The sequence below is a fragment of the Myxocyprinus asiaticus genome, chromosome 5, assembly GCF_019703515.2.
Source record: "Myxocyprinus asiaticus isolate MX2 ecotype Aquarium Trade chromosome 5, UBuf_Myxa_2, whole genome shotgun sequence".
In the NCBI taxonomy this organism is placed as follows: domain Eukaryota; kingdom Metazoa; phylum Chordata; class Actinopteri; order Cypriniformes; family Catostomidae; genus Myxocyprinus; species Myxocyprinus asiaticus.
Genome location: NC_059348.1, coordinates 1,162,675 through 1,175,400, shown reverse-complemented (window position 1 = coordinate 1,175,400; position 12,726 = coordinate 1,162,675). Strand labels below are relative to the sequence as shown.

General features: G+C 38.1%; 1 protein-coding gene across 4 annotated transcripts in view; it reads left to right on the top strand.

The window, feature by feature from the left end:
* LOC127440863 (gastrula zinc finger protein XlCGF7.1-like) overlaps positions 1 to 12,037 on the top strand; it is a 28,935-nt gene extending 16,898 nt beyond the window's left edge. The window contains exons 1-5 of one of the 4 annotated variants that reach the window (XM_051697896.1): positions 2,057 to 2,139; positions 2,785 to 2,893; positions 5,623 to 5,758; positions 7,219 to 8,016; positions 11,339 to 12,037. In XM_051697896.1, coding sequence (XP_051553856.1) covers positions 5,704 to 5,758; positions 7,219 to 8,016; positions 11,339 to 11,457 — 972 coding nt within the window. In that variant the 5' untranslated portion in view covers positions 2,057 to 2,139; positions 2,785 to 2,893; positions 5,623 to 5,703 and the 3' untranslated portion in view covers positions 11,458 to 12,037. Of the gene's footprint in view, positions 1 to 2,027; positions 2,140 to 2,784; positions 2,894 to 5,622; positions 5,759 to 7,218; positions 9,305 to 11,338 lie in introns of those variants that run through there. The other 3 variants (XM_051697893.1, XM_051697894.1, XM_051697895.1) reach the window with 3 other exon arrangements.
* Positions 12,038 to 12,726: the final 689 nt, after the last annotated feature.

Below are 12,726 nucleotides of genomic sequence, written 5' to 3'. Positions count from 1 at the left end.
ATATAAGATTTTGCCCCTGTATTTCAGCCAAAACAATAATGACTCTTCCTAAATTCTCTTTGATGTGTATGAGACATTTAAAATGTAAATGCTTACTTAATATTAAATCTGTGGAGTGGTTAAAAAATAAGTTTTAATGAGTTTATACAGTGTTGGAGCTGATTAATAACAGCTGTGCTTGAATGCACAGCTCATTATCATATCGAAGTTAATTGAGTCATAAGTGACCTTATTCACACTAGCGCCATCATTGATTTTTAATGGGAATGACGAGGCTGTGTGGGATCGACTTACTGTATCTTTAAATGGCACGGACGGTATAAAGCTGTATAAAACTTCTAGATCACATCTGATTTTCCACAACTCATGTTGTCTGGAGTTCTTTGTATACTGAGTGTCCTTGAAAAAAATAGTTTTTCTGTTTTGTCCGCAGAACGATCCAAAAACACTTTAAACTGCAGTACAGCCCATTGAAGAGACTGTAAGTCTATCCCTCACAGCCTCGTTGTCATTCCCATTAAAATTCAAAGATGGCACTAGTGTGAAAAAGGTGTATGATCAGTGTTGAACACCCTTCCCAGTGCCCGAATTCATGTACACCATATACTGATTGGCCCTGTCCCAATACCCGCACTTGCAGTCTTGGCCACTTGAGTGCGTGTGCACGTGACAGGAAGTAAGTGTTCAAGACTGTCCCATGTCTAAACCATGCCAAAGCTCAGTGCACTTAACCCACACTAAATCCACACTAGCGCGAATACCGCTTCGGAGCGGTCTTTCAGGCTAAGTATATCCCAGAATTCATCACGTTCAGGAGCTCATACCCCGCCTACCCGAGCGATCGTGTATTTTCGCCATGATGACATCAAGGGAAGCTTTTCAACACAAGTTATTTATTATAATCAGATAGTAAAATGTAAGTGAAGCATATATTTATTTTAGTATAAATTAATATAGTCAACATTATGTAACGTGTTTGGGATGACTTAATAGCAGCATCATAATTACAAAATATTATTTATGTGTATATTTATATACCCCTTTGTTATCCTTCTCACCCAATAATCACATTATTTTGTTTGTTCTTGCCTAATACTGCTGGTGATTTTGGTAATTTATCAGCCAGTGTGGCATACAATATATGGTCTAGTAAATGTTGTTTTAAAAATAATTGTATTTTATTAACTACTACCATGGTTTCTTTCTCATCTTTATGTATTTAAAATATATGCTGTAATGCTTTTTATTTGTTGTATGAAACCACATACTGATAAGTTGTGTAAAGCAGTCTTTGGTTCTTATATAAATGACAAGCCAAAGCATATCATTTAAATGGTTTCATTAGTAGCTATTAATGAATCACACAAGTTTATAGAATAAAGTTTTTATTTATTTTTTAAATGAAGGTTTATGCAGTATATTGAGAAACAAAGTAGAAAGAAATTGCTTATATTTCAAATTTTACAGCAATTATGGACAACGCAATTTTACAGTTAAACAGTTTTTAACGTGCAAAGTATTGAAAATCAAAATTAGTAAAAATAATTAACTTTTACAATTATTGCCACATAATAAAACATTATAAAAAATGTACTTACATATTTTCTACAGTACAATACACTTCCAACAACCAGTGTATTAATAAATGAAAAGATGGGTAACATTTTTTGTTATTTATTATTTTAAGTAGGCTATAACAGTCACCGCTACCAAACACAATCTGTCTTCAGCTGAGTGAAAATACAAAAACAGCTGTCACAACCAGCACCAACATCGTTAAGTCTACGAGTGTCCCAGCGTGCAATCAAAAGTCATACATACACTCGCAGTCTTCATGTCTACTTGCACACTAGTGGCCAAACACCGGAAATACGTAAGACAAGTGGGTAAGTAGGCAAGACCAAAACCGCAAGTGGGGGTATTGGGACAGGGCCATTCACGTCATAGACAGCTTGGTTGAGACACGTTGATGCTCCACTCTCCAGTTCAGCAGGTGGCGGTAAAGCACCAAAAAGCTGGTTTCTCAACCGCCAATAAACACTAAAGAAGAAGTTGCCATAGAGACGCTATTAGTGATTTTATTTCCAGATCAACATATCAACAATGTGTTCAGTCTCGATTGAATGAAAATCATCAGCTGTAAGTTACGATATGCCATTTTCCATATTATAATTATTTGTTTATGAAGTGATAAGCGAAAACACGACAAAAAGTCTCAGTCTGTTTATTTGTATTTATATGTCTGGATTTCACATGTTTGTGAGCTCGTTTTAATCTACGAGTCAAGATCTTTCTAACAAAATACACAACACATGATTTGTTCTTTTGAAGTTTTTACCGATTATGAATATGATTGTTGTGCTCTCAAATTTGCAAACAATGAAATGGAGCAGTTGTAATTTGTCAGCAAGTTAAAAAGCAGTATTTGAGAAGTGGTCAGATCAGCTATTTTCGCCTGAGAACCAGACATTCATTTTTGTCCTCTGTAGCAGGACATGCATTTCTTTTATGTTAAAAAAACTATTTCTTTGAAATATGAGAGATCCTAATGAAATTATATTTCTGTTTCAGAGTGCTGACAAACATTCATTATAACTGAACACTGAGTAAATGCAGACACTGCTAATTCATATGTATATTAGTATGCATTGAAAAATACGAGCTGTAAAATTAAATTATTTAAATATTTTAAAGCAGTGTAGCAGAGTGTGTTAATGAGCAATATGTAACATTGACATCAAGCGTTTAAAATGGGTACTGCAGTCCAAATTCTAAATATTGGAGAGAGTTGTCTCCCCCTCTTCCCCAGACTCCGAGCTCATGCGGGTTGCCAGTTTGAGGACACGCAACAGGAACAAGCAAACTGACAATGGCAAGCGACGAGCCTTGCACTGTAAGTTGATCAGCTAATGTATACGTTTGCAATGTTTTTATTGTTTGCAAATTATAAACCAGCTCATTTGGATTTTTTATAATTCAGTCAATGTTAACTAGATGTATTGCTGGCTTCCATGGCTGCAGTACGCTGTGTTTTGCCTGCTAACTTGTTTCAAATCTGGCAACCCGGGGTGTCCAAATACTATTGGGAAATGGACAGTGGGCACACAGACCAAAACACAAACAGAAATTCTGGCCTGGAATGAACATTTCAAAGTAGAATATACTGGCTGAAGCATTGTTTTTGGAAACAGAGAACAAAAAAATTAATGTTTCCTAAATCTCCGATGACGTATTATGATAATTTTATGCTTTAGTACAGTAGCATAAATATATTACATGTTGCTCCTTTAAAGATGATTTCTGAATTAATAGTAATAATAACAACACTTTCCTTGATTTTCATTGTAACTGGGTCCTGACATCCTGAAGAGCAGGGGTGCCCAAAGTTTTTGCTGCAGGTCACATGTTTTAAAGGGGGGCCGGAGTGAGTCTGCAGTATTTTTGTCACAGAGATTATTCTTCTGCTTTTATTACATGGATTCATTTTACAATTAAAAACCATTCACAGAACATGATTTTAATATTGGTAACTTTATTGCATGTATACATTTCTTAGCAACTTGCTTTAAGTTAAGCCTACTTTGTCATTGCATACATTTACATTTATTCATTTGGCAGATGCTTTTATCCAAAGCGACTTACAAAAGAGGGAGACAGTGGTATGAAAAGTGCTGTATTACAAAGTTTCACTAGCATCATAATAGTATTCAAAACAGAATAAAGTGCAACAGGAATTATTATTATTTCTTTTTAATGACTGGTAAAGTGCTCATGGAAAAGATGTGTTTTTAGTCGTTTTTTGAAGACAGAGAGTGAGTCAGCTTCACGGATGGAGTTGGGAAGGTCGTTCCACCAACGTGGTATGATGAAGCTGAAAGTCCGGGAAAGTGTTTTGGTGTCTCTTTGTGTTGGTACAACAAGGCGACGTTCCTTAGCCGACCGCAGACTTCTAGTGGGCGCGTAGCTCTGCATAAATGATTTTAGGTATGCTGGAGCAGACCCAGTAACTGTTCTGTATGCCAGCATCAGAGCCTTGAATTTGATACTTGCATCAACCGGTAGCCAGTGGAGAGAGACAAGGAGTGGTGTAACGTGCTTTCTTTGGTTCATTAAAGACCAGACGTGCTGCTGCATTGTGGATCATTTGGAGGGGTCTAGTTGCACATGCAGGGAGGCCTGCAATGACAGCATTACAGTAGTCCAGTCTAGTTATGACAAGTGACTGAACAAGCAGTTGTGTGGCATGTTCAGAGAGGAAGGGTCTTATCTTCCTGATATTGTAGAGTGTAAATCTACATGATCTTGCGGTCTTTGAAATGTGGTCTGTGAAATTTAGTCTGTTGTCGATGGTTACCCCTAGATTTCTGACTGATTTGGAAGGCGTTACTGTAGTTGCACCCAGCTGCATGGTGATGTTGTGTTCAACAGCAGGGTTGGCTGGAAAGACAAGGAGTTCAGTCTTGGCTGGGTTGAGTTGCAGGTGGTACTCCTTCATCCAGGCCGAGATGTCCGCCAGGCAGGCAGAAATTCGAGCAGTCACTGTGGTGTCGTTGGGCTGGAAAGACAACTAGAGTTGCGTGTCATCAGCATAGCAGTGGTAAGAGAAACCATGTGCCTGAATGATGGGTCCCAGTGATGTGTATATAGAGAAGAGAAGTGGCCCAAGCACTGATCCCTGAGGTACCCCAGTAAGTAGCTGATGTGGCTTGGATACCTCACCTCTCCAGGCTACCTTGAAGGACCTACCTGAGAGATAGGAATTAAACCAGTCAAGCACAGTTCCTGTGATGCTCTTGAACTCTCTTGAAACAAATATTTTCCAATCAAATTCGTGGACCGCTAATTGGGAATAAAAAAGCAAATATTATAGGACAGACACTTTTTAGATACATATATACAGAAGAAAACATACTGATTATACTATAAATTGCAAGAAAGAGATGTATTAGAAAAACAAATGTGCGTTGGTTATTTGTATTTCATCTTTCAACAGAGCTGTTTTAAGGCTACTAAATGTTTAGTAGATATTAAAACATAACATTTTTCTGTGTTTAGAACAGCAAATACTTACATACAGTGAAACCTCTGCTGATTATCCTGGTCTTGTCTCAAGTAGAATACAACATATATTTTCACTCACATACTAAATATATGTATCAAGTTAAAAGAAAAAGAACAGAGTTTATACGTTTTAAACAGATGTGTCTTTCTGTCGCATTGTCACTTTTAACTTCATGAAACATTAACAGAGTATAAAAACAGCAGATGCCATCCCAGTTGAAACATATACAATGCAAATACAATGAGATACGATTGATATATCTTAAAATAATCTTTGAGAAAATGTGACGCTACCTCAAATATATATATATTTTTTTATTATCTTGGGGGATGGTCTCTGGTTATAAAGGGGATCAGTCACAGTTGTTGAGGTCTGCTTTGATGCGATGCATAATTACATTTTTGGAGAGGTGCACATCAGGCTACGGCGTAGGTTTGATGTCGATGTATTCAAATATGCATAATTCATACCCACTCAGCAATCACAGTTTACACCTTCAGTGAAGCCCCAACCACAGCAATTCACTAATAAATGCTGGAAATGTTCCCATCATCCTACAGGTGAAGAAGGTGGAACACACTTGAGTTGTTCCTCTTTGTAACCACAGACGTCTACTGTCATATTATTGCAAGAGTGAAGACATGAGTGACCCTAATCCACACTGGATGATAAATGAAGATACTCAGGAACAAAGAGGTTGGTGTCCATCCTTGATTCTTCATTATGATTTTTTGAGGAACATTAAGGGAACAAAGCTTCAGAGAATTTGCTATATCTGGCAGTTGTAGTTAGAAAATCATAAAGCAGTTAAATTACAGCTAAACAAATTCACTGATGAGACAAAACATTATGACCACTAAGCGAATAACGTTGATCATCTCCTAACAAGGCCATATGTCAAGGTCTGGGTAGATTGGATGGTAAGCAAACAATCCGTTCTCCTTGTCAACATGTTGAATGCAGGAGAAATGGGCAGGAGTAAAGACCTGAGCGACTTTGACAAGGGCCAAATTGTTATGGCCAGATGACTTGGTCAGAGCATCTCAGAAACAGCAAGGCTTGTAGGGTGCTCCCAGTCAGCAGTGGTGAGTACCTACTGACAGTAGTCCGAGGAGGGACAAACCACAAACCGGCGACAGGGTGTTGGGCGCCCAAGGCTCATCAATGTGTGAGGGCAACAAAGGCTATCCCGTCTTGTCCGACCGACATAACGTCTACTGTGGCACAAGTCACAGTATATTTTAATGATGGTTATGGGAGGAATGTGTCACAACACACAGTGCATCGCACTCTGCTGCTTATGGGGCTGCGTAGCTGCAGACCGGTCATGATGCCCATGATGACCCCGTCCACCGTCAAAAGAGCCTGGACCTTGGATCAGTGGAAGAAGGTCGCCTGGTCCGTTGAGTCCCATTTTCTTTTACATCACGTGGACAGCCGTGGACAGCTGTGTATGCGTGTGCGGTTTTTTTGGAGAAGGGATGACACTGTGGATGCACTGTGGGAAGACGTCAAGCTGGTGGAGGGAGTGTGATGCTCTGGACAATGTTCTGCTGGGAAACCCTGGGTCCGGCCATTCATGTGGACATAAGTTTGACATGTGCCACCTACCGAAACATTGTTGCAGACCAGGTACACCCCTTCATGGCAATGGAATTCCCAGATGGCAATGGCCTCTTTCAGCAGGATAATGTGCCACATTGTTTGGGAATGGTTTGAGGAACACGATGAAGAGTTCAAGGTGCTGCCCTGGCCTCCAAATTCCCCAGATCTCAATCCGATTGAGCATCTGTGGGATGTGCTGAACCAACAAGTCCGATCCACGGCGGCTCCACCAGGCAACATAAGGATCTGCTGCTAATGACTTTGTGCCAGTTACCACAGGGGTCTTGTAGAGTCCATGCCTTAGCAGGTCAGCGCTGTTTTGGCAGCACACAGAGGACCAACATCATATTAGGTAGGTGGTCATAATGTTTTGGTTCATCAGTGTATACCAGAATCTATCAGATTTTGTGATATTAACATGAGTGACTGAACTAACCTTCAGCATATCAATGATAACAAAATAGATAGTGACCGTTGCTGCTTACTGGCATAAAATTGGAGTTCAATTGTCTTTCTTATTTCACATTGTCTGTCCTTACTGTTCATTTTAGATATGATGGAAGTGAAAGAGGAAAGTCAAGAACTAAATGATGTGGATCAGAAACATCATCAGTATCATAAATCTAGTCATTTCATAACTGGTGAAGAAACTGTTAGTTGCTCACAGACTGAAAATAATTTGTCACAAAAAAGAACTCGAAGAACAAAAGCCAAAAATTCCTTCACCTGCTCTCACTGTGGAAAGAGATTTGCACTAAATAGAGATCTACAGAGGCACCTGAGAATTCACACCGGAGAGAAGCCTTTCACATGCCCTCAGTGTGGAAACAGTTTCACACAAAAAGGACACCTCAAAGATCACATAAGAATTCACACTGGAGAGAAGCCTTTCACATGCATTCAGTGTGGAAAGAGGTTTACACAAAAAAGAAGACTTAAGGATCACATGAGAATTCACACTGGAGAGAAGCCTTTCATATGCCATCAGTGTGGAAAGAGTTTCACACATGCAACAACTCTTAAAACTCATGTTCTCTATCACTCTGGATTAAAGCCATTTAACTGTGATCAGTGCAGCAAAGAATTTAAGCTGGCATCAGACTTAAAGATGCACCTCAAAACTCATATAAATGAAAAGGCTTACCTGTGTTCTTTTTGTGGAAAGAGTTTTTCACAGCTGAACAATTTTAATGCACACCAGATAATACACACTGGTGTGAAAGCTCATGTGTGCTCAGATTGTGGTAAAGCCTTTAGCAGAGCTTACGACTTGGAAAGGCACCAAAGAACCCATACTGGAGAAAAACCTTATAAGTGTTCACATTGTGAAAAGAGTTTCATTACATCAGGTAACCTGAGAACCCATAAAAGAGTGCACACTGGAGAGAAGCCATATCACTGCACTTCATGTGGGAAGAGTTTCACCCAATCCTGTAACCTACAGACTCATCTAAAAAAGTGTTGTCCAAAGTTGTCATAATGAGCAAAGTTCGTTTTCAGGGCCAACAATTTCAAGTAAACAGTGTGAAATTCAGATTAACACATAGATGAAATTTCATGATCAGAAACAATATTTTCTTACAAGTTCCTGCTATATACACACACTTTACTTGAAGAGAGACAGATCTAGCTCACTGAACGAGTGAGAGAACAGGAGCATGAATGTGGAGGTGCAGAGATTTAGAAATATTTTGTTTAAACTTCTTATGTATTGACTAATCCTACAGCATGAGTTATTTAATGCATGCTGTAATTAAAAAAATGTCACCTTACACTTCACAGCAGGCACACTGGAGGACAGATTGTATATTAAACATATAATGTGATTTTAAATTTTTTTATGAATGATTATGATTGGTAAGATTCCACAGCCGTGTTGTTTACATTGCAGTGCGGCATGGGATTCTGAGTTCGTCATAGCAATGATGGTTTTTCTAGACCAGGGGTTCTCAAACTTAAGTCAGGGCACCCCGAGAGGCCCTAGACTGAACAGCAACCCATAAGCACCCACCCAATCCCCCCAAATAGAATGAGATTATTTCATTCCATATTTTATTTTTATTTGTTATATATTTGTAATATTTTTATGATGTGCCATTGATGAGGCCCCCGAGCCCCCAAACTAATATGAAATTTAGAGCTGTGAATTGATTAAAATTTTTTAACTAATTAATGGCACATTTTTCTGTGATTTGTTGCGATTATATTATGGTACATGATACATTACTACAAACATTTAAAAAAAAACATCAGAAATAAATTTACTTTATACTTTTCTCAATGAACTTGCAAGAAATTGGTTAGTTATCATTTTAATTATTTAAATATGTGTATGTAAAAATTTACTTTTAAATTTTTTTGGCAGATAGAGTTAATTAGACACATTTTTACAGGTATTAATCTTTTATACAAGTACACCGATCAGCCACAACATTAAAACCACCTGCCTAATATTGTGTAGGTCCCCCTCGTGCCGCCAAAACAGCACCAACCCGCATCTCAGAATAGCTATTCAACTCACCACAATTGCACAGATCGGTTATCTGAGTTACCGTAAACTTTGTCAGTTCGAACCAGTTTGGCCATTCTCTGTTGACCTCTCTCATCAACAAGGCATTTCCAACCACAGAACTGCCGCTCACTGGATGTTTTTTGTTTTTGGCACCATTTGGAGTAAATTCTAGAGACTGTTGTGCATGAAAATCCCAGGAGATCAGCAGTTACAGAAATACTCAAACCAGCCCATCTGGCACCAACATCAAATTTCTTCCCCATTCTGATGGTTGATGTGAACATTAACTGAAGCTCCTGACCCGTATCTGCATGATTTTATGCACTGCACTGCTGCCACATGATTGGCTGATTAGATAATCACATGGATGACTGTTGGTGTCAGACGGGCTGGTTTGAGTATTTCTGTAACTGCTGATCTCCTGGGATTTTCACACACACAGCAGTCTCTAGAATTTACTCCAAATGGTGCCAAAAACAAAAAACATCCAGTGAGTGGCAGTTATGTGGACGGAAATGCCTTGTTGATGAGAGAGGTCAACCTTGGAGTTAATATTTCTGACAAATTCAGTAAACCTTTTAAAGCTAATTTTGAACCTCTCTATACAACTGGCGGCCCGTGGGCCAAATCCGGCCCACCAATCATCTTTGTCTGGCCCTCCGACTGATTTTTGATCAAATTGTCTCACCATCTGAAATACCAGAGCGCTCTCTGTGCAAAACTCAGCGTTCATAGGCGTGAGCCTCAGCAATCAGCGGTGAGTTTAGCTGTCATGAGTTGTGTGGACTGGAGCGTGTGTTTAAACTTTTCTGGCGATAGTTTAGTTACACTTATTTGCTAAACATTGATCACACCGTTTAGGTGAGCATTTGTTAGTGTCTTTTTCAATCAAATGTATTTATATAAAATTGCTTGGTTGTGTGGAGTGCAGTCAAATCTACAGATGTAAAAAATTATCTCCGCAGTTGTGACAGAAATGTTGTCAGCACATATGCACATTAGGCAACAAAAGCAATCGATTTTAAAAACTGAACGTTCAAAGAAAATGTTTGCTTTTATTCACTAGTCTTGAACGATCGTGTCTCATCTTTTCAGGGTCTGTAGGGTTTGGGAAAAAATTATAATGTGAAACTGAACCTGCAAATATCCTGATTATATTTGGTTCTATACAGCTGTGAGTCAGTCCTGTCAATCATGAACGGCATCAACTCAGTTTGTTCTTCTTTAGCCAATGACTATCTGCACAAAAACTCTGGCTCCTGCACTGGCTATTGTGTGCAAATTCACAATATTTGCAGGACTAATTTTTTTCCTCACTGAATAGGATGATACTTTATAGAGAAAATGGAAGAATAGACTTTTTATCTATTTTTTTTTTTTTTTCCAAAAAGAAAATTACGTTTAAATGCATTCTTAAGTAAACATGACATTTCTATCTGACCATTGTTTACATATGTGGGTTGAGATTGTGAGAGGGCTTTAGCAGGTCTAAATGTTTCTCCCCAGTTTTAATAATTTGTAAACAATAGCCCTAAAATGTTAAAATTATTATTAGTAGTATTATTATCAAAGCATAGTTGATTAAACATTGTTTGTTAAGAGTGTAAGTCATGTTTGTTTTTCAGCCAGATCTAATGAAGGGATATATGGCCAGACCCTAAAAAATTATAATTCAATATACAGTATACCCTGTGACTATTTTAATATGAATAAATGCACAGTATTAAGGGTGTTTTGTAAGTAACATGTTACTTGCGATGAAAGTGTTAGCTAAGATAAATACGGGAAAAAATGTGGGCCAGACAAGTTTTCATCTGGATAATCTGAGCTCTGCAAGAAAGTAGTTGAAGAGCCCTGCTATACAATCACTAAAGACAATTTTCAGCATTGGTCACTCCTACCCTACATCTTCGTCAGGAAGAATGAACTCAAAATGAATACTCTTCCTACATTTTTGTATATTTTCTTTTATGTTCTTAATCTCCAAATCCTGTTTTTCATAAATTAGATAATGTAATCTCTGAATTTGTCTGAAATGAGAAAAACCCACGCTCGCAAAAGTGGTGCTATAGAAGCCCAAAGCTTCTGCTGGTATGGGGTTGCCTAACTTCCTTCATTATTACTGGGCAGCTAACCTACAACCCATTTTGTATTTGTAGGCAGATCTCAAGCACTCGACTGCTTGGTGTGTAGTGGAATCTTCAACCTCTGCATCAGCTTCACTTCCTTTGATTTCACTGGAAGGAATCACAACCTCTCACTCACAAACAGTGGTTAAGAGACATGATGATGCTTTCAAAACTTGAGAGCATTCCATCAATAGTGTTTGGAAGCTTTTCTTCCAGTATATATACACTATTTCTCTAGATCCCCCAACTTCCAGCAAGTGTTACTTCTGAACAGGAATATATGTTATAACTATATCATCTGATCGCTTCCATTTAAAACTAATAGCCTAAATGGATTTTAGTTTGTATATTGAGATAAATGCAAGAACACTGCTTTATTATGTATAAGATGTACAAGTATAAGGTGTATCTACCTTGAATGATTATATAATACTATATATAATACTATAACTATAATACTTTGCTTTACTAAGCTTTACTATTTTTATTTTCTTTATATGTAACCTTATTAGTATGCCTTTCAAGTTTGATGTAGTGTACCTTGTTTGAAATGCATATAATGTAGTACATTTGAATGGCTACAAGATGGCTAATGTATTAGATTTGAGCTGGAATTAAGTAACCCTGAAGTAAGCCTCTGTTTCTATATGTAAAAGAAATGACTGGCTTTACATGAATCAGCTGTATGTTAATCTCAAAAAAAGATTAAAAAATACGTTTTTGAACTACTTTGAGAAGATTTGGAACTGCTTTAAACTGTTTTATCATATACTATATACACTCACTGAGCACTTTATTAGGAACACTATACTAATTGGGGTTAGGGCCTCCCTTTGCTCTCAAAACAGCCTCAATTCTTAGTGCCATGGATTCCACAAGATGTTGAAAACATTCCTTTGAGATTCTGGGCCATGTTGACATGACTGCATCACACAATTTCTGCAGATTTGTCAGCTGTACCTTCATGCTGCGAATCTCCAGTTCTACCACATCCCAAAGGTGTACTATTGGATTCAGATCCGGTGACTGGGTTGGCCACTGAAGAATAAGGAAGATGGCAGCACATCTGAAAACTCACAATAGATGTGTTCTGCATCCTGCTGTCCTTCCAAGTTCGTACTTACAAGGTTTTTTTTTTTTTAGCAAGACTGGTCTTCATAAGAACACAAGTCAGTTCTCTGAGTTCTTAGCATTGAGAAACACCCAATGTGTGCCATTACTGTAGCATGGCGGAATATGTGCAAGCAGAACTCAGCAAAATTGCAACATCTATCATTTACACAAGTTCTACAGATTCACCACCACTTGCTTGTTTGTTTATTAAATATTTTGGCTCATGTGATGATTCGCTACTGCAGAAATCCACTGATTTACATTCAAAATGTATACAGAAAAAAAAAAAAAGAATGAAAAGAAAG